At 46.2% G+C, this 21,976-nt stretch overlaps 1 protein-coding gene across 1 annotated transcript; it reads left to right on the top strand.

The window, feature by feature from the left end:
* Positions 1-865: 865 nt before the first annotated feature.
* On the top strand, positions 866-16,735 carry LOC125501363. Its single transcript, XM_048656861.1, has 4 exons — positions 866-1,535; positions 8,282-8,359; positions 11,518-11,784; positions 12,471-16,735. The coding sequence occupies exons 1-4, from the start codon at positions 1,521-1,523 to the stop codon at positions 16,386-16,388; spliced, it is 4,278 nt and encodes a 1,425-aa protein (XP_048512818.1). The 5' UTR covers positions 866-1,520; the 3' UTR covers positions 16,389-16,735.
* The last annotated feature ends 5,241 nt before the right edge of the window (positions 16,736-21,976 follow it).

Here is a 21,976-nt window from a genome sequence, read left to right on the forward strand (position 1 = left end):
TTTGAAAGCATTTCCCCGCGTTACAGGAAACTAAATAAATTTTCAACGTACCCTTTGGACAGTTCTTTCGTCTGCGGGGGCTTCATAATTACACGGGGTAAGTGCGCCCACTTATACCGCATCTACTACACGTCCCCTCGATACGTCGAAGAGCGACGAAGCATCGGAAAGAAGAAAATCAACCTTTCATTCATACTTCGCTTCGGAATTGCGGCGAAATAAAGGACGCCGACCTACCCCACAATCGCGAGGAGAACATCGCGAAAGTAAGTCCAAGGATAACCACATACGGCGCGAAGGTAACGCGAAGTTTGGGCAAACTTTTACCAATAATTCGAGTAACGGTCTCGTTAACCACCCGAGATTCTGGGTTAACAGCGAGAGTGCAATCTGCGGAAATTCGTTCTCTCTCTCGTCGCTCGTCTTCCGCTCGCGTTGCCGCTCTCGAAGATATTCGCGACCTTGATTTCGACGGTTTCGAAATCCAATGTCCCACCGTCCTAGGAGTAAAATTCTCGCGGTTAAATTATACTTCAGCCTCGGAGATCCCGTGTGCGTACACGATCATCGCGATGTTCCGCGGTCGGGTCCACCGTAATACACTTTCCTCTTCTTCGGTGGCCGTCTTGATGGAATTCCGTTTCGTTAGACACGGAGGCGTGGAGGTTTTCGACATCGGTTCGAGTGGTCGGACCGGTGAACGGAGTTTTCGTGGCGATCGGCAAAAATTTGATAATTGGTAGCTCGTGATTGGTTATCGAGTTGACCTCAACCCGTCCGACGACGGTGGGGGTGATCAAAAGAAAGGCTCTCACCGTGCACTCGTCTCTTTTTATCCGTATAAGTCCTCGCCGGTCTTGTATACGTCGTTCTCCTTCACCGGTGTGTACGGTACGGTGCGACGCCGTGGAGCGTGGTTTATACTCGGTGTGTAGCTTACTTCCATATACCTCGCAGCGAGCGAGGCCAAGATCGAACCGGGGAATGTGTATTTCCGGTGGTATGGAGTAAAAGAGAAGATCAGAGATACGAGAGTTGCCTTGGATGCTGGAGCTGGAGCTGGAGCTGGAGCTGGATACGAAGCTGGAGGGGTTGCCTTTGCTCTTTCACAACGTGTGTGGGGATAACTGGAGCTTCGGTTAAGTCAAGTGGATCGTCTCAGGGCGTAGCAGTGTACCGGTTAAACCCGGAGTGCGTAGGACAGAGGTCGGCAGCTCGTAGTAAAAAGAAAAAGAAGAAGAAAAAGAAAAAGAAAAAGAAAGAGGAAGAGGTAGAAAATAGATAAAAGAAGAACAAACACATCCCGAGGCAGAAGAAGTGAAAGCTTCGAAGATCGGGCAAAACAAAGAAGAAAAAGAAGCAAAAGAAGAATAAGAAAAGGGATAGAAAAAACAAGGGAGCCCAAGCAAGGGATAAAAAGTGGAACAAGTGGAAGAAAATCTTAGGATCTTAGTCACGAGCCCGGCGTCATTCTTTTTTCGCGGGGGGAAAAAACCATTCATGTGTTAACGCTCAGAGATATGTTATTTTATTCGGTAAGTCAAATCGTTTAGTTTTATGCACTGCTTTGCATTTGCTCCTACTGTTCCCTTCGTTTTTTTTTTTTTTTTTTCTCCTCTTATCCTCGTAGTACGTTCCTTCGGTTCCTTCTTTCCCTAATACCGACCCCGTCATCTTTGCCTCTGTTACAACATCTATGTACGAGTCGCCCCTATAACGCCGTGAGATATTTCAACGATATTCCCGAAGCTCTTCCCGTTTTCCGCTATCGCGCAACCGAAACTACCGGCGCGCAAGAGGATCGAGCATCTGTTTCGCCTGGGAATATATTACCCGGTACAATAAGTCCCTTTTCTCCTTCCTTTTTTGCCTAATTCTTTCTCTCCTTCCGATTTATAACGCAAAAATTTAACCGCACGTTTTGCCCTTTATTTTCGTTTTTATCCACGACCGTCGTTAAAATGGAAATTTTCGACACTAATTCACTTACTCTTTCACTTTGCAATATGAGAATTTATCGTAATGTAATATAAAAGTGGAATAAAATTCGGGAAGATAACGGGAGTGTGCATTACGCTCGAGGTATCGTACGAAGTTTGATTTATCGTACGCCAAAGTCGACCCTGAAGTTTTGCGCGCGGTATCACGTGAGAAAACACGATCGAACCATTTGAAGGTACGGTTTCAATTTTCACTCCGTGAAACTTATACCCGTACGACGACGACGGCTGGCTGATCTCTTGTAAAAACTTGATCGTATATGTTTACCCACGTATGCGAGTGCGGTTATATTTTCTATAAACCTAACGCTCTATTTCTGAAACTGGCAGATCTTCACCTGCAGCCGCAATTGTGCGACTAGAAATGAGGAAAAGAAATCAATATGAATGGCGGATGCGGCCGTCGAAACGCTTTGGAAAAGGAGATTCTAGAATCACGTCGCCTCCGAAAGAACTGGTGGGCTAATTCGATTAATTTTCGGTGTTAAGTGGTCTGCGCGAAGACTGCTCTCGATGACCTACATTTTTCGGGTCACACAAGACGGGGGTCAATGGCATAGGTGGTCTTCGAATTATGGTAATTAGGAGTCACGGCGGACCAACGGATCTCTGATCACCGTCGCGCCTAGACGCGCCTCGGGGTTTCGGGGGGGCGGAGAGAAACCCATTTAAGAATCGTTTAAACTTCGGTCACACGCGTATATATCGGGGACCCGCAACGCGCCCACGAATACGTCAAATTCACGCTTTTTCAAAAAAACTAACGGAGATGAAAAATGATGAAACTCGAATCACGCGCGTGATTCCCCGATCAATTATTCAGCACGTACACGTGAATTCGGGCGTACAAAAAAAAAAAGTCGTTAAAAAAAAGAAAAACAAACAAACGAAACGAGGTAACTCGATTCTCTCCGATGTTAATAAATATTGAATGAATTTTCGCTTACGGGAACGGGGGCGACACACGTAACAAGGGGCCGGGGGATGCCGACGGTGGTCGATGATTGTAGGCATTTACATCCGAATGTCAATATACATAGAAGTCCCCTGCGTAGCAATAGTCGCGCGCCACCCACGTGTCACTTTCACACCGACGTCCTTCACTCATTGGGGGTAGCGATCTGGAGGGGGGGTGAGGAGACACGCGTGTGTAAACGATCGATCTCTCGTTAACCACCGAACCCGAAACTATGAGAATTCGCCCGATGATTTCGAAGTGACCGTCGTGTTCAGATTGAAGTCAAGATAGATGAACGGAACAACGATAAAACGAGCAACGGAGAAATCGAACGAGCGCGTTAAAATATTTCTTTTCATATTCATAATTCAGGGAGAGTTTCTAACACTTTCGGTATAGATATATGCGACCTCGTTCTTGAATCGGTGAAAATTAGAAAAAAAAAACATTCTCACTATATGAATACGTTATGGACTGACATGTGGTGGATACGGATGTTTTCAATGGCGGGAGAGAATCGCAGGCATATCGAAACGTCGCAAGATGAATTATCCGTGAAATTGGGCGACCATTGAACCGCCGCTCCATATTTTGATCAAATAATCATACATCCACCACCGAAACACACCGAGCAACCAATTGCACCGAAATCAATGCGAGAATTGATTTGAGCTTGAGAAATGGGAATGAGGATGTAAATAACCTAACCACCGGCATGGGCAAAGTTCTCACCACTCTCGACCGATAATTGACTGAATCGTCCAATGGGGATGTCCACGTGTCTCGAAACGATACGTACATCACGACTGTAATTTCCACGTTATTCGAATTCGCGCGAGACGAGAAGCTCGATTTTCTCTAGAAAAAAAAAAAGAAAAAAAAAATTCTCACATTTTCTCTTCGACTGGAATCGTTTTCGCGCGTTGTTTTTCGCCATGCCCGAACGGGGTGAGGAAATCGGAGCCTCACCGAAGGTGGAGGGATAACTACGATCAATAATTTCCGAGCCCAATATGAGCGATGGGAAAATTCTTATATCCTTTTATTCTCGGCAATCAAAGACCGAAAGTAAGAACGTGAACGAGCAATCGAATGCCCGAGGACACACCGTATACCGTATACCTAGGCACCTTAGCACAAAAGCATAACTACATCGGACAGCGATCGATCCATCGATCTTCCCTTTCCACCTCCTCTATTTTTAACGGGGGATAATCATTCTCGGGGACTGCGGGAATTAGAACGGGGGGAAAAAAAAAGAGGATTCCCCCGTACGAAATTAATAATCCAACATTGTCTCGTGTGTAATTCCCCCGGAAAGTCGATCGATTTAATCGCACGCAAAAGTACATACGCGGCATACGTACGTCACGGAAGGTATCGAATTTTTTTCACGCTTAGGCAGCGCTAAAAATTGGCAAAAAAAATGAAAGGCAAAAACAAAAAAAAAAACAACGTCATCCGTCCGGAATTAGATCGGGGGTGAATGTATCGTAACGCTGCACCCTCCGGATCAGAAGGTCGCGCGACTCTGACCGATCGAGATCGATTGATGGCGTTCGGACACGCGAAAATTATGACCGCGGGTTACTTCATAATTTGAGAAGGAGTAGAAACTAGTGATAAATAACGTTGATCACCGATCAGATGTGTATACTTCGATCATATCGTTGCGGGATGTCTAATTTAATTGGTGGGTATCGCGTCGGACCCAAATCAACGGGTCGATATAAACGCCGTCGTACACCGTCAGCGGTGGTATCTTTTCGAGTCACTTTCTCTCCACGCCCATGTGACCACTTTTCTTTTTCAGGGTCCATGTATCCTAATTAGGGACCGTCGTAAATCACCTCTGCATACCGCGTACACCGGAAGTGCATATAACCACGCCCCTCTTTTCCCCGTCTTGACACACGCGTGTCGTTACTGACGTTCGACTTTACAAATTTTCATCGATTTAAAAAAAAAAATTAAAATTCTGTCGAATGTTACCGCCGTCCTCATATTTTTTTTGGAAAAGCTCTAAGGACGTCGTCATCGGCACGCCCAAGCGGAAACGACAAAGAGAAGACATTCGTAGATTTAAAAGCGTGCCGCAACGGGTGTGTAGCCGCATTGTCGGCGCGTACGTCCTTATTCTTATTCCCGGTTGCGTACGGGGACGTCGAAAGAGTCCTCGAGGAAGGGGAGAAACGAATGGAGGAACAGGAAAGATTCAAGGTACGCGTGCGTCCGGAACGAACACACCGTTGGAAAATTGGAAACAGATCGATGCCCTAGAATCTCTGAATGGATAAGCACGAATATCAGGAGCTTAATAAACATGTCACGTAACAAACAGTGATCACCGCAAGCCATCCGTCATCCTTGGAAACGACGAGCCCACCCTCGTTACACCTACGACCCGCACCGTTGTTGCGTAAATTATGGCGCGGATATAATTAAAAGTATGATATTTCCCTACGTGTATATATATATGTGCAACATGCACCTGACGTGCGATAACTGTAACGGAATTTTAAACGTCCGATGCACGTTCGTTCGATTTTTTTCTTTTTTTTTTTGTTTTTTTTCTTTTTTCCCTTCTCGCTTCATCTATGCGTAGGTAGCGCTACACGTTCTGCAAGGCACGCAATTACACCCCCTCCGTAATACGAGCTCTTGAAAAATAGCTGATTCACATATTTACACAGTATCAATTCAATCTTCACAGTTATTATTCTCCGTGCATGTGTCGTCGTCGTCTACTCCATTATACTTATCGTTTTCACCATCGCCACATATTTGCTCATACTGTAATTATATTCGCGCGGCAAGATACGCGGCGGTGCGCGAAAAACGAAAAAAAAACAAGCGTAATTCAAAGGCCGCGAATTTCGGACGTGAAGTAGAAAGAAAGAAGGAGAAAAAAGGAAAAGAAAATGAAGCAACCGAAAAATATTTAATCCACCGTAGATTTATCGTTATTAGACACGGTACGTTACAGGCATTACTGATAAAATTCCACCCCCGTGTCTTCTACGCTTACCAATTTACGCGTAGGGATGGCGTAGAAAAAAAAATATTTCAGGTATTCCGTGCCACAGGCTAATATTTATCCGTACCTCGTATTCAAGTAGACAGAGCGAAGCCACAATAGGATTATTGTTCGCGATGCGGTGAGGAAGGACTGGGAGCTACAGGATCTGCGAGATGAGGAGGGAGAGAGAAGGAGGACCATACCGGCGGGGGGGAGGGAAGGGAGGAAACGGATGAGGCGCTATGCAAATCGCGGTGAACCCAAAATAGCCTGTGAATCCCAATTTCCGTTTTAACGGAACCGACGCGGCGCGGCGTTCCTCCTTCGCACATCTCGCCGTCTCTTCGCGAGGTTTCCGCGTGCGGCGTCCGCGTCTATAATTTCGATCGAGTCTCTCGCAATCAGTTTTCGCGTAATATCTGCGTTGTTGCATATACTCGAGCACATCGATTCGTGTACGTAAAATATATACAATATAGGTGGTACACAACATTCCGAGGAAAGAGTAGCCACGGAAAGGGTTCTCGGAGATCAAGAACGGGGATCTTGGAGAAGTGGTGGAGGTGGTGGAAGTCGCCGGTATCTCGAAGTGATCGCCAAAGGCAAGAGGGGGTGGATAGGAGGTGGAACGGGGGGCTAAGTGGGTGGAGAGGGGGGTTCGAGGGTGGTCGAGAGCCAGGAGTCCTGTGGTTTCGAGACTTCAATCAGACCACACCAACTTCAAAGTGCTCCGGTATACACGGTCATCGCGGGATGAGCTTAAAGATTAGCATGGAATTAATTATCTTTCAAAGATGGAGGCCCATTCTGAAGAGAACCTAATTGTTCGCTCTCAGATTATACCGTCTAAACTGTACTCGGGGGGTATTTTACAAAAAGCCCGTTTCACGCTCACGTAAAGTCATGATACTGAAATAAATAATAATTTTCTTTCACGTCTTCCGGTTACTTTTCGAATTATAATTTTGAACGGTTTCCCTTTGACCTGCACCTTCTATCGGTCTCACGTTTCTCCTACGAAAATGAGTGAGGAAGGAAGGTAGAAAAAAAAAAAAAAAAAAAAAACAACGACACGAAATGGGTTAGGGGTGTGTGAACCGTGTTTTCGTGTACACACAACTTACGGTGGACTGAGATAAAAAGCTAACGAATTCGTCTTTGCGTTATATGTCGCGGTAGTTGAACTCGACAGGTGACAGGTTGCGTGACGCCATTGAACTCCGTATAGCACAGTTCGCTTACTGTATAACTGAAGAAAAGTACATATAACCGGATCGATCGCGTGTACCTAAATGTGAATATAAAATATCCAACACATATAATATATGCTCACCCTGTCAGAGAATTTCAGCGAAATTACGAGCTTACCAAATAAAACGAGGATTTATGTGTGCCGGAACGGAGAAAGGAACAAACAAAGAAACGAACGAAATAGAAATGGATCAAACTTTGCGCACGAATCGGTTAACCTCGTACGATCGCTTTGTCGCACCTGTATGGATTTTCCACTGACAAGGGGGCACAAAACCGAAAACACGATTCTCCGTTGTTATTATTCGTTGTGCGCAATTCGTGTAAGATAGTACCATCTCAATTTCTATGATCTTCAGATGATATTAAATTTCTACTTATTTTTCTTCCGTTTCACGTCAAACCCAGAACAGGGACGAGGGGGATGCTCTATGATTGTACGTACGTATCTCTGGTGTTTCTTCTTTCCGCTTGTTTCAACGTGCGGGAGGGGCGCCTTTCGCGGCGGCAGGTATTCCCTCGGTATTATAAAGAGTTACGTTCAAACTTCCTCGTGAGTTAGGGGTAGGTGTGTTTCAGCTTCTAACAGCGGGAGGGTAAAATTGTCTGGGTGTAATGCAGGTGGCTGGCGGTGGATGAGAGAGAGAGAGAGAGAGAGAGAAATAGGGAGAAAGAGACAGAGAGAGAGAGAGAGAGGGAGGGAGGGAGGGAAGGAGATAAGAAACTGGCGGCGTGTGGGGTGCGTGTGCGGAAAGTAAGTTCAAGTTACTCTCTTGGCTTAGCCCGTGGTAATGGCCGGATAAAGATACAAGTTGTTTATATACGCGAAACGTTCCGCCAACCCGACTCCCCTACATCTTTTTCGCTATATGAAACTGGATTAAAATTTATCAAGTGGTGCGATAAAACGTTGAAATCTTCGACCGCAATTAAGACTGCGAGATATGCACGCCGTGAGGTGGAGGAGAAAGAAAATGGAAGGGATGCGGAAAATTTATTCAACGTAGAGCGGCGGGAAAATGGATTCTCATTAGATCTCCTTCTCTGTTTCAGATTTTTGCGATCGCCTTTGCCGCGAGTGCTTTGGCCACACCACCTCCGGGATACGTGAAAATACCGGACAACGACAAGGTGAGACGTCGTCGCACGTTAAACTGGCCGAAGTGAATTGTTTACAGGAATTATTTCATCGTTAATTGTGCATCGAAATCAAGCTATCAACATACGTGCTCGTTAACTTTCTCGAATACACTTTCATCGCTCGTACCGGCCGCACCTATCAAGCCGTCGTGTCGTCACACCTGATTCTAATTTTTCGGGGGACCGGTTGAAATTTTTTTCTATTTTTCTTATTTTTATAATTTTGTTTATTTTTTCATGCGCCTTACGGAACGAATTAATCGCAGTCCGTTTTGCGCGAAAGTTTCTGTATCCGACCACGTGAAATTGGCGTGAATTAAAATGGAAGAAGAATACGAACCACGAAAACGCTCGAGCCGCTAAATTTCGCCTCACCCCACGGCCGGCCGAATTGCCGTACCGTTGGAACGGTGAGAGAAGAAAACAGAAAATGAAATAAAGCACGGATAAGCAAAAGCATGCGGCGCGGAACTGGCAATTACGAAGTGCTTTATATCGTTACTCGATGTTTCCTACCAAGTGGTCGGGATTCCGGAAATTGATACGATATCGCCCGGTTCGAGATCCGAGGAAAATAGAGACCGGAATACACCGTATACTCTACTTCCTTGGCTGCCGAGATACCGTCCGGTCAGTTAAATAGATATCCTCGGTTGTTGCCGTACACACCGAAGTTTTCGCGAGACGGGATAAAACGACGAGAATTCGAAAAATTAAGGACAACGATTCCCCGGATTCTATGCGGCCTCGTGATTCGAGAGATTTTAATAAATCATCGTCGTCATTATCGTCGTCGTCGTCGTCGTCGTCGTCGTCGTCGGGAGGCAAACGCTCGATCGTTGTCCGTCGCGCTCACTGGCCTTGACATTCGATTTACCTAACCTTTCGTAGTGAGCGCGGCTGCAATAATACGAAGGCAAGACTTTCTCCGGTACGGGAACCGAAGACTCCGGGACAGGTTCTTCTTGCCCCGGGGCGATTTGAGATCCGGGGAATCGGAGCCGCGCCCGCTCCGTGCAGTGATTGAGTGAAATCTGGTTTCGCGGGGTGAGGCCGTACGCTCTACGATATTTTACGATATCATCGCTCCCTTTGCTCGCTGCAGCCTTGTTATATTCATCCTTGGTTTCTCCACCACCGCTATCGGGATCTGGTCTTTCTTCTCGATTATCCCCGGTTTAAGGATGACGTTTAAAAATCTTCGTACTCTGCGGCGCAGTCGGGTGGCCAGACCAACGGTCACAACTAGCAAGTAGATCTAGGTTACAGATTTCTCAGCCTCAAGCTGTCCGGGGATTCACCGGTTCCGATTCACCGGCTTACCTACGCGTTGAATTAACGTGTGATTAACGCTGATTGACCCCGACTCTATTGATTGACCCGCGAGGCCAGCTCCGAAGAATAAATACGAAAAACCACTTTTTCAGTTCAGTAAAACACCGCGTTATACTTTCGGCTGGTCGCGTTAATGATTACAAAAAGAAAACACTTCGTCTGCCGAAAGAGCCGAAAATTCAATGACGTGAGTAATTATACGAATAGACTCGACGAAACGAAAGAAAGAAAAAAAAAAATAATTGCCGCGACACCGGCGGTGAAACCGTACCGAAACGCGGGCGAAAACTTGCGTTGAAGTAAGGAGAGGTGAGAGGAAAGATTCATCGGCGATTTTCCCATTCGTCGTTACGAAAAACTTGGGAGGGCGTGAGTCGAAGGAAGAGAAAATCTGCGGAGAATACCGATCGGAGCGTAACTGAAACGTGACGTAATTTACGCAACGTTATAGAACCGAACGGCAGAAGTATGTCGGTGTAAAATACGTACGCTCTATTTTAAAAGCGGGCAATTAAATGTCATTTTTTGTTGTACATGATTTCATCTACATATTCCTACGAGCACTTTTTGCCCCGTGGATAGTGCGCTACAACTCTAGTTTATCCATTTTCATTTCACTTCATGGCCCATTTCGATAGGAATCGTTGCAGTAAACAAGAAGTTCGTATCATGGCGCAGTTCCATAGGAGTACCAGGCATTTACATATACGTATACCTCGTGGTACGAGAGAAAAAAAAAAAAAAAAAAACATGGAAAACTCAAGCACAAGTAGTCCACTTGTCAAACTGGGAGGTGTTTGGATCTTAGTAGATACGCCTGCTGAGCTACTCGACTCGATTCGATCTGATTATGAGAAAAAAGACGATAGAACGTAAGCGTGGGTTTGGAAAATTTTGTTTTTCATCCACGTACGAGAATGCGACTAGCTACAGCTGTGATCTGAAAATGGATGAAAAAAAAAAAAAGACTCGGATTTCCTAGTTACGAATACTCTGGAGTCGCCATTAGAAGCAAACATAAGGTTCTTCGAGGATCATAATAGTTTGAGAAGTTCTTCGTACTCTCCTCGACGAATGCGCCACGTTGTTTCTCGACCCATTAAGAAAACTCCGGGAAGCTCGAGAGACGGAATCTTGTTCTTTAATCACCAGTTCAACGAGCAGCTGATGTATTTTCTGATTCCCTTATCTCGAGGAAACGTTGTGAATAAATGCAATTCCGTCGAACGGCGATTTTTGTCCTCTGATTCCCGTAATACGAATTATACCAATAACTACCAAGTTCAATTTTCATCGGAGTTTCGCGAGTTCGGTAGATAATCGAACCGAAGTATCTGGCGCTAAATAAAACGTCGGCCGTTGCCGAATTCTGAAATCGGAGAATCGCTTGATCGGATGAATTCCTCCTGGGAATATACATATATATACACACAGCCGTACCATCTTTCGTCCTTACGATCCCTTTGATCAAATAATTCCCTCCAAATTTGACGTAAAACTGTTTACCGAAAATGTATTTATGCGTTTACACGTACGGCGAGATATCGAGACGTGACTTGGCACTTGTCCCTTCGGACGAGTGATCGAGCGAACCCCACAGTCCGCTCACGAACGTTCCTCGCCCTTTGGGAAGACGCGTCGCGCAATTTTTAAAGAACGGCCAGCCCCGGCCGAAGCCGTACTATGAAAAGTAAAATGTCGACTGCCGAGGTGCTCCAGCGATTCGCCGCGACCGAGAGTCTCTGGGAAATGGGTGCTTTTTCGGTCAACCCGCACCGTTAATGATATAGCTAGTTAATTCGAACTTGTTTCAGGACCCTCCAGCTTACGAGTACAAGTACGAAATCGGAGATGGTACGGGCAAAGGACAAGGCAAAGAGGAAACTAGAGACGGAGAATTCGCGAGCGGTAGCTACTACATTAATACGGGGGAGGCAGCTACCGATGTCAAGTACTTCGTCGATGACTGGGGTTACCATCCAGTGGTGAAGTACGGCTCGACTGACAAGCACAGTTCGACAACGACGCGATTCGCCCTCGGGGAACACGCTGTCAAGGCGCTTCGTAACGGCGGTGACGTTGTAAGTACATAATATATATATATACATATATACGTATACATACACCTCCTATGTATAATATTAATGAATATACATCGTACATTCCCGAATCCAATAAGAGGCATAAATCGATTCCGCCAACGATCAATTTGCGCTTATCACCGAGCCCGAGATTGACACGAGTACTCGATCCCGACGCCCCGATATGCGGTAACGCCTAGTGGCTGCTGAATTTCCCCTCGGAAGCTCGAAGCCCTCAATCTTCTCCGAGAATTTATGTGAAATTGGGAAGAAAAGTTACGATTATAATAATTTTACGGTGATACGCCGCTCGCGAGGATAGAAACAAAAAAGCGAAAAAAAAAAAAATAACAACAACAACAACAGCAATAACAAAGTTATTACAATCGCAGAAGTATACGTGAATAATGAATATACGTCCACAAACTCTATTTGAAACTCTCCCTAGCATAGGACGTATAATGCAAGACTAATTGAAATTCAGAACGTTGTACGTTTTGCCCGGCTCTAAAACGGATTACCGCGTACTCGTATATTCTCTTGATTCATACCGAAATACTCGCTTCGTTAACAAATGCAATAATTATACACGAATGCAGCGGGCTACGTCGCCGTTCTGCAGATTTTGCGGGCAATGCGGTGAATCTTTTTGTGAATATATTCCATAGAAGTTTTCAATTTTTCAGGGTCCCAGGGTGAAGCTGCCAAGTGATTCACAAAAGCGTAAGTCGGTGCAAATAATTCAACCATACTCCGTGGAGGACAAGAATCCAGATTCCTCGAACCCGAACTATCCCACGGTGGGGAGCGACGCCGGCTCTCATTCCAGTCGGTTTCAAGAACTCGGAGAAGCCTCCGTGGAATCGAGCAGCGCCGAGAATTCCTCGAAAGAATCGCGAGGGCCCTCGACTGTATTAATTCCCCCGGTAAGCCACTCGACGACACCGTCTGCTCCGCTAGAGTCGTCGTCACCGTCGCGGGAAGAGCCTCGCGTCGCCGTTACGCCGACGACACCGAAGACTCTCGTCAGCTACGCGCCTCCCCACGAAGTCAGGGATATTTATGCAAATAACGATTACCAAAACGCGGCGCTCATCGACGAACAATTGTTCCTTCAAAGCGCCGCCGGTAACTTTGGCCAAAGGGTACAACCCGGTTCCTCCTCTACTTTCGAATCGGAAGGATCCAACTTCCGGGAGTACAAATATCCTTCGTCGAGCGCACGCCCACCGTTCGGCTCGTTGACGAAACAGAACGGAGACGTTACATACACCGTTTACTCCGGATCGCAATCCAACACCGCGTTTCTATCTTCGGCTGGAAAGACCAAAAAAGTACAAAGGATCCAGGACCTTTATCGTAAGAAAATCGGACCGTCCTCGGTAACGGAAACTCCGAATTACTCGGTCGTTTACGCCTCCACTACGTCGAATCCGATCACCGAAACTGGCGAGATAATCGGTAACGATTTGGTCAGCGAGAAAGTACAGGAACAAGATTATTCTCAATTCGGAATTACGGACCCTCATCTCGTCAATATCGGACTGGCTGCTGCTGACCAAGAAACGATCGAAATAAATCAATCGAAAATCAGCGACGCCGGTAACGTCGGAGGTACGTTCGGGAAACCCATAGTTGTTGCCGAAGTAACGTCCGCCACGGGAACGTACGAAGAATCAAAGCAAGCTTCGACATTGGAGTGTATCGACGACTCCGCCGTACCCACCACACCTGCGACGCCGATAATATCGTCTACTTTCGGCCCCCTGATACAAAGTGACGAGGTTCTGGTAACACCGAAACCTCAGAGCCACAGCCACGTGACGACGTCGGCTGTTATTTTGAACCCTATTCAAGTTGGCGTGGCTCTGGTGAACGCTGGCGAAGCGAATCTGATAAACGACGAAGCGAGCAAATCGTCCGAAGATCGGATCGCGGCTGATATTCTGTCGCTGAATTCGGAAGCGGCTTCGGTTGGTTCCGTGCTCGGTGATTTGCAGAGAATCAACTTAGAGGACCAAATTCAGCAGTTACAGGTACAGCAGCGCGAACACGAGCTCGGAGAAGAAAACCGGATAAATGCCGAAAGGCAGATTCAGCAGGTGCAGCAGCAACAGCTTGAACAAGAAATCCAACTACAAGTTGCTCAGCAGTTGCAGAGGGAATTGGACTACCAGGGGCTCCAGGTGGAACAGCAGCTTCGCGTCGAAGATCAACTGCGGCAGAGAGAACAGCAGCAACAAGAAGAACGAAAATATGCGTACCAACAACTAGGCGAGGAAACTCAACTCCAACAAGAAGTGGAACTTCAACAAGTCGAAGAATCCCAACAGAACGAACAACTCCAACAACAACAACAAGTATTGGACCAAATTCAAAATGTTGGTCAGTTACAGGTAGCTAATGCAAATCTTGTACACGAGATAATTGAACAACAACAACAACAGGAGGACATCGTTCTGCAACAAGTTCAGCAGTCTCAAATAGAAGAACAACTTCAACGGCAAGAGTACGAAGCTCGGAAACTACAGGAAGCGACGGAGAATCAACGGGCATCGGAAGAACAGGAACAATTACAGCAGCAGCAACATGACTTGCAGCAGAAACTGAACAAGTATCAGGAGGAGCATAATGATAATTCGAACAGTTTTTCGGACAACTCAGGATCGGGGAACGATCAAGGCGTTGAAATTCAGCAGTCGGTGGAGGTTTATCACAACGAGCCGATACGGGAAATACATTACCCCGCTGAAGCGGCGTCCAACAGCGAATCGTCTCACATCGAATCCTTGCAGATCGATCACTCCCGGGCGCATCAGCAACAGCTGCAGCAACAGCAATACATCGAACAGTTGCAAAACATCGCGAACAAGCAACAAGCTTATCGAGCGATAGACCAATCCGGGGCTCAGGGCTTCTTGGCAATTAGTTCCAGCCATCAACCAGCGCTCGTTCACACGGATCAAGTTTCTTCGGGAGCTGTTGATAATCTTCAGGCGGCGCAACAAGTCCAGGTCGTCAATAATCAAGAAGGCCTCGATCACGCCCACGACTCGATCCAATCTAATTTCCAACATCCGCAACAGACCCCGAACAACAACGGAGTTGTCCTTTTCGGACTCAGAGCGAACCACGGACCGTCGTCTTCCCTTCGTCAAGACCACCAAGGTGATCGATACCGCGAAATCGATCAGCAGGCGAATTATCAGCTGATTCATTCTCAATCGCATCGGACACACGAATCGAACAATAATAATTTCCGAGTGCAACAAGTGTCGTCGGTGAACGGTCTGCCGTACACCCTCGAAGCTTCGCAGGAATTAGTCGTTCCCGGTGTGTCGGGTACCACGACGCAAGTGGGGGACGACCAGATCCTCCAATCCGTCGGTAGAGGAGTGGAAAATCAGATCCTCGTCCAACGGCCTTACCAGGTGAAAAAATTAATCGAGAAGACGGTTCGCCTCCCGCAGCTTTACCCGGTCGAGACGATCGTCGAGAAGAAAGTCCCGTTCCCCGTCGAGGTCGAAAAGATCGTGGAGAAGCAGGTTCCGGTTCACATACTGCGACCTTATCCCGTCGAGGTCGAAAAGGTGATAGAAAAGAAGGTTCCCTATCCGGTCGACAGGGTGGTCGAAAAACACATTCCCATATTGCAACCGTATCCCGTGCACATCAAGGTCCCGCAACCTTACCCGGTCGAGAAAGTTGTTGAAAAACAGGTGCCTTACGCGATCGAAACTATCGTGGAAAAACCGATAAAAATTCACGTACCGGTTGCCACGATCGTTGAGAAAAAAGTCCCCGTGCCTTACCCGGTTGAGAAGATCGTCGAAAAAACCGTTCACGTGCCGAAGCCTTATCCGATAGAAAAAATTGTCGAGAGGGTGGTCGAGAAGCCGGTTCACATCCGAGTTCCCTACGCCGTCGAGGTGCCGAGGAACGTACCTTACGGCGTTCACTACGGTGTTACCTACCAGCAGATCATGAGACCTCACGGCCACAGCCTTTACCTGCACCACGGTAAACCGAGGATACCGTTTTACGGACACCCGGTGTCAGCGAGGCACCAGGAATTCAGGCATCAGGAGAACGGCCACCAGTTTCAGGGGTACGGTTACGAGAAGCCGGGAATAAGTTTTGCGGAAAATGGTCCGGGCGATCAGAGCGTCGCCAACAGTCAAGCGACAGCGTACAAGCATTCGGTGCACCAGAATTCCGCGAAAAATTTCAACTCCTACATAATCTATCCGAATCATTCGTTGAGAAGACACGCGGTGAGAATCGCCGGCAAGGAACAAAAAAGTCCCGACGAATACGTGGGCCCGGTACCGCCGCAGAGATCACCGTCTATAGTCCGCCACCGTCAACACTCGCTACAACAGAATCAACACGTACCTCAACTGGCTAGGGCGCCCCAATCTCAAACTTCCGCGACAAGGTCGCCGACCTCGACTACAACCCTTAGGAGGGTGAAAGAACAGGAAACCAAGCCGCAATCCAACCCAGGAAACTTTAGACAGTCAAGGGTCGAGTACGGCTTCAAACCACCGATGATTCCTTCGGTTCAATACGACGAGAAGACCGCCACCAAGGTTGAAAGCTAATCGAACCACTTCAATCGATATTACTATAGGTATAGCGTGCATACACTTACTCACCCACAAGCAGCGAAAGCGGCTACTAAGTTATTATCCCACATTATTCACACCTTTCATCGCCGGAGAAGTGTTTTATTATTTTCCTCGATCTTAGTCAATGCTCATATTTCATGGGTCACCTGGCCACTCGAGCTATACGGTGTTCATTTCTTACCGTGATAGTCGTACGTACAACGTTATTAAATATTGTATACCTCGTCGTATTTTTAACGATAAAATTATTCGTATGAAAAATAATTATTAACAACGAATGGGTTAGCCCCTTGACAATAAAACGCGTATATAGTTAGTTATATGAGAAATCGTCAAAGACTGGCAACATCGCTCCTCAGCGTCCCTCTTCCATCGACTTTCCTTCTACGTATACCGTATTTTTGGAGACTGACATATGGCTCTACGGGGCTAGAGAAACTGATCGATATTTACGTATGTTTGTTGCGGCTTTGACGTATCGCGGTGTAGTGTAAACCGTTAGGAGCGCTTGGAGCGAACGAAGGAGAAGCGACGCCGGAGGAGAAGAAGAAGAAGAAAAAAAAAAAATGTCACGACACGGATGACTTCGACCCGTAGACAGGGGGTCGAAGGATAGCTAGCGAAACGAATGGTCTATAAAAGAATAGAGAAGACAGGCACAAGGTAGTAGAGGCAGCGATATATCTTTTAGCTCATAGGAAGTTTGCTCGCATGCCATATACATCGCCGGTAGCTGTTACGCCTTTTTTTTCTTTTTGTTTGTTTTTTTTTTTTTTCATTTCCTTTTCTTTTCCACGTTACTTTTTTCATATCTCTTCATTTTTCTCACTCCCATTTTATTTCATTCCGTTCCATTCCATTCATTTCCGCGAGCCGTCCCCATTTTTATGTTCAGGTAGTACCTCCTACGTATTCCACTCGTGAGATTTGCTCTCTGCGAGTTATTTTATTTTTTTTTTTCCTGTTTTTTAACTCTCCGAACTTCACGCACACGTCGTAAAAAAAAAAGAGTCGAATAAATGTATCTGGACGTATTTAAGCCCTACGCGTTTGATGAATTTCCCGTTTCCCGAATTCAAACTAAATTGTTGCAAACGTTCGGAATAGGAAGTGAAATCGGAGTAAGCATTTTTCTTTGGAAAACTTGTTATCCGGTAGCCCGAGTGCTTTTGAAGAGAATCGCAAGTTTGCGTGTGGAATTTACTCGGAGTAAATTCCCGATTCATATTCGAACTACGTTCGTCTGGAGAACGGAAAACTACGGGACGCTCGAAAAAAAAAAAAAAAAAAAAAAAACCATTCCATTATCATCCGAAACGCTCACAATCCTCGATGATAGACGCGAAGCGGCAGCGGACGGGTTGCTCCCCCCCCCCCCCTCCATATTTTCATCGTAGGTACAAAGTTAAGCTGCGTGTAAACAGAGTCGAGGCCGGTGATGGATGCGTGGCCCCTACGAAGGACGTCTTTTCGCGTTGGAACCTATGAACTTCCCGACATTCAACGTGACGTAAATAGCGCTGTCGGAAAAATTAAGCGTTAGCTTTACAATTTTACAAAGTCCCGAACGCATCGATGTTTTTTCCAAACAACCACCCAGCGATCCGTTTCGATGATAATCGGGGGTGGTTCAATTATAGCTTCTATATTCGAATACTCGTTCCACGCTCTTGATATAAACTAATTCAGCCCCCGCGACGACGTAAATCAATTAGATTGAGTTTAACTGGATTCTAGGGCTAGTGTTAACTGAGTGAGAATTGCGATGGATGAAGTGCGGCTAGGTGAGATTGGAGAGAAGTTGCAGAATGGGGTGTGTGTTGTTTGCGCGACTGTTCGGGAATCTACGGCTCGGTGGAAGTCACGTATGAGCGCGGATCTGCCCTAATCGAAACTTTTCATTCTCACTTTTTTCGCACCACCTCCGTTCCCCCTCCGTGGATCAACTTCGTTCCGTTCAACTCCGAGGTACAATTATATCGAAAATAAATGAGCACCGCGAACGGGGGAATCTTTGCTACGGAGTTGCGTGCGAGTTGAAGTTCGGTAGGATAGGGTGTAAAGATCTAGTCTAGACGGCAGTCGACTACCACCGAAAGGGTTGGATACAGGGGCATTTACAGCGGCGATGAAGTTATGAAGATCTTGGTCGGAATACTAAACCCGCCTTTCTCGGAACAGCGTGCGCCGGCTGAGGGACAACGCGGTAAGGGCTGAGACGTCGTGTACCTGGTGGCTAACAAGGGTAAGTTTCACGAGCGATGTAGGGTATACGGTAATGAGGTAAACGACAGCTACTCAACAACAACGGTGAGGTCCGGCCTTCATGCGTTGCGGAGCGGTAGCGAGAGAGAGAGAGAGAGAGAGAGTTGGATAGACGCGAAACTCCAACACGAATTGGCAAGGTTGCCGCGCGGGTGTCCGACGTAGTTTCCAAGTCGCTTCTCAATCCACAAGTTTTCTCACCCTTGTTCGGGACACGCGGTACCTTCGACGTTAAGCTATATAGTTACACGTCTGACGTAGTACCACCCCCGTATCGGATGAATCTGATCCCGACCACCCGAGTTGCCCCATTAGACGAGAGGGTGAATCGTAATATCCAGTCGTACGTACGTATGTACGACCGTTCATAAAATACACAGAGGACTTATACCGAGCTACGGCACGTCTGTCTGGAAGCTCGGTAAATAGATGCGCCTCAGAGGGGAGGGTGAATCGAATTTGCGGATAAAATGTAGACTCGAATCACCCGTTGTGTGACCGGACGACCAAAACTCTAATCTCGTCAAAAATACACAGCCAGAGGCTGGACGCATCGGCCGAGAAAAAAGAGAAATAAGAAGTCGTCCGATCGCCAAGATATCGTCGGTAAACGTGAATATATTTTTACACGGACGACGTTATTCGATCCTCACAACTGAAACTGGGATGTCGATTCGATGGCTGGAAATTGGTTCGCGATAAATTATGCGATCTTCGGTGGAGAGAAGGAAGTGGAACGAAAAAAAGGATTCACTCGCGACTCTGTTATCCGTTTACATTCTCATTAATTTAGTTTGGTTTTTCTATATCACCGTCGTAGAAATAATCACCGGTCGATGTGAACCGAGGGACTTTGGACGCGGAATTATTCGAAAGATTCGCGTTTGATTGCGTGGGATAGTTTTGTCGCGGGACAAATTTACCAGAGATATCGATTCGGGTAATCCGTTAGGAAAAACTATGATAACGAAAAGGTATGGGAAAATTGTGGTATAAAAAGAAAACCGTCGATCTAGCGGATGTAAAGGCTGGGAATACGGTATAAAAACCGGCCTCACTCTAAGACTAGGTTTAACACTTTTATCTTTTTCGTATCTCCCTCGTACTGACGAAAGGAGATTTGTATCGGGTCGACGTACCTACCTATACATATCGATATTTTATGGAGAAGGACAAATTGGACGCGCCCCGCCACCTTACCAAATTTCGCAGAGACCCAGGTAGGTTCGCGAGCATCTGACGTGAATAGTTTCGCTGATTTTTCCATCTGCTGCCAAAAATAAAAATGAAAAAAAAAAAAAAAAACCCAATGGTGCGTGAGGTGATGTAGATGGAGGAATAAATGAGTTTGTGGGAAGAAATAATTTTAATTATTTTTTCTCCCAATACTTCGTCGTCGTCATTTTCCCTTTAGCGAGTCGGCTACAAGCTCACGGTATAAAAGTCCTCAGTGGACAGAAGCTACGTTGCGGTATGTATAACAGAGAACTGCTTCTATGCAAATGTTATTTTCGTACAAATATATATTGTAGAATGTGCGGCGATGCGAGGAAATTGCCGTGGGACGTGATAGAAATTCTGGTAGATGGTATAAGGTGTCTGTCTATACGTGCACATCTATATATACACATTATACATACATACGTATATATATATATATATATATATATACAAGCAAACGTTGTAAACGAGTTTCATTTTGCCGCAAGGCGACCAATATTAACGCCATAAAGTTCCGCTTTGGAACGCTCTTCACACATCCGCGTCGGAAAATTTACTCTCCTCGTTGCTCCTTCTCGCTGAAAATCTACCGTTTTCAGTATCTAATAATGTCAGAGGAACAAGGTGATGCGGCGAAAAAGAGAAAACGAAACCGGGAAAAAGGTAAATCAAAGTGGATTCATTAAACGGCGATACAGTAGTCGAGGATCCTAGAGAGATTCCAACCAAACACGAAGAACCTTAAAGAATCGAGAGCAAAAAAATCGAAAAACTCTTCTACCCCCTACCCCGTGTACGAATTTCATGCGCGACGATCGTTGCGTCGATTTTTCATTTACGGGCCCGAAGAAACGAAAGAAAGGAAGACGGAAGAAAAATAGAAAAAAACAAAGCCTCCGGCACGTAATTCGGGCTGATATTATAGTAACATGTTGCGGGGAGGGAAACGGCGACATTTAATTCGTCACCGCGAAGGTACGACATCACGCGATTGCTGTGCCTTTCACAAACATCCATTTTATTAATCGTAAACGTGACAGACTACAGCTGTCGTCCCCAGAAACAAATGGACGACCTCCCGTCGGCTTGACAAGTTCCACACGCAAAACAGCTACGTGACGTCAACATTTTCCTCTCTTCAATTGCAACCGCACAACGACCGGCTACGCGTCACCGTTCCACGGTACGGCCGAGGAAAAGAGAAAACGTAAAATAAAAACGGAGTCGAAATTTTCATTCAAGTTTTTCACCCCGTTCACGCGCTCTTCGGTCGGACGACGAAATACGGGAACATCGAATGTCCAGCGACCGCAACTCCGTACGCACATATCGCACTTTGTTCGGCGAAAGTAACGAATAAGGAAAAAAAAAAAAGAAAAAAAAGAGGAAAACTTTTTCTAACGGAGTCACTGCGCGGAGAACGAGCTAATCTGCGGATTACAGCTTAATAATTAACTCGCGCTGCAAACTGTAAGTAGGTTTCTCTACGCCGCGATGCCACAGGTGGCTTTGTGTTCATGTAGTACATATGTACGGCGGGTACATATGTATATATCTACATACATGCACACGATATGTACCACATCTATCCACGCAGGATACGAAGCCCGTAATTGAAGTTGAAAATATAAATCCTACCTCTGATTTCATCCTCCTCAATTCAGCGAAAAGATAAGCCCTCCGGTAATGGGTACTGTACAGGCACTCCGGACGGAGCGGAGTGTAGTTTCTTGCAAAAAGGTACAAAGTAAAAAAAAAAAAAAAGAAAAAAGAAAATGGCCCCACGAAATATGATTCTGAATTCTTAGCGGACTTATATTATTCGTTGATTAAATAACTACGATTGTAGTATTTTGGAACACGTCCGGCATATTTAAACCCCCCCCCCCCCTCTGTTGAAAAATATACATGCGGGTCGCAGTTGCAGTTGGTGAAACGGTTGGGGAACTGCAGACACAGAGTTGCATAAAGCAATTAACCCTCCGTTCTCTGAGAAATGCTAGAATTCCGGGAGTGTCGCTCTATCTGTATCTATACATGAGCTGCGGTACACCTAGACCGTACACTTGGGCAAG

Source organism: Athalia rosae, chromosome 6, assembly GCF_917208135.1.
Source record: "Athalia rosae chromosome 6, iyAthRosa1.1, whole genome shotgun sequence".
NCBI classification, from domain to species: Eukaryota; Metazoa; Arthropoda; class Insecta; order Hymenoptera; family Athaliidae; genus Athalia; species Athalia rosae.

Excerpts from the sequence above, each read along its gene's own strand:
- LOC125501363 (XM_048656861.1), top strand. Across the intron at positions 8,360-11,517 it reads AAATACCGGACAACGACAAG|GACCCTCCAGCTTACGAGTA; the intron begins GTGAGACGTCGT and ends AACTTGTTTCAG. Across the intron at positions 11,785-12,470 it reads TTCGTAACGGCGGTGACGTT|GGTCCCAGGGTGAAGCTGCC; the intron begins GTAAGTACATAA and ends TCAATTTTTCAG.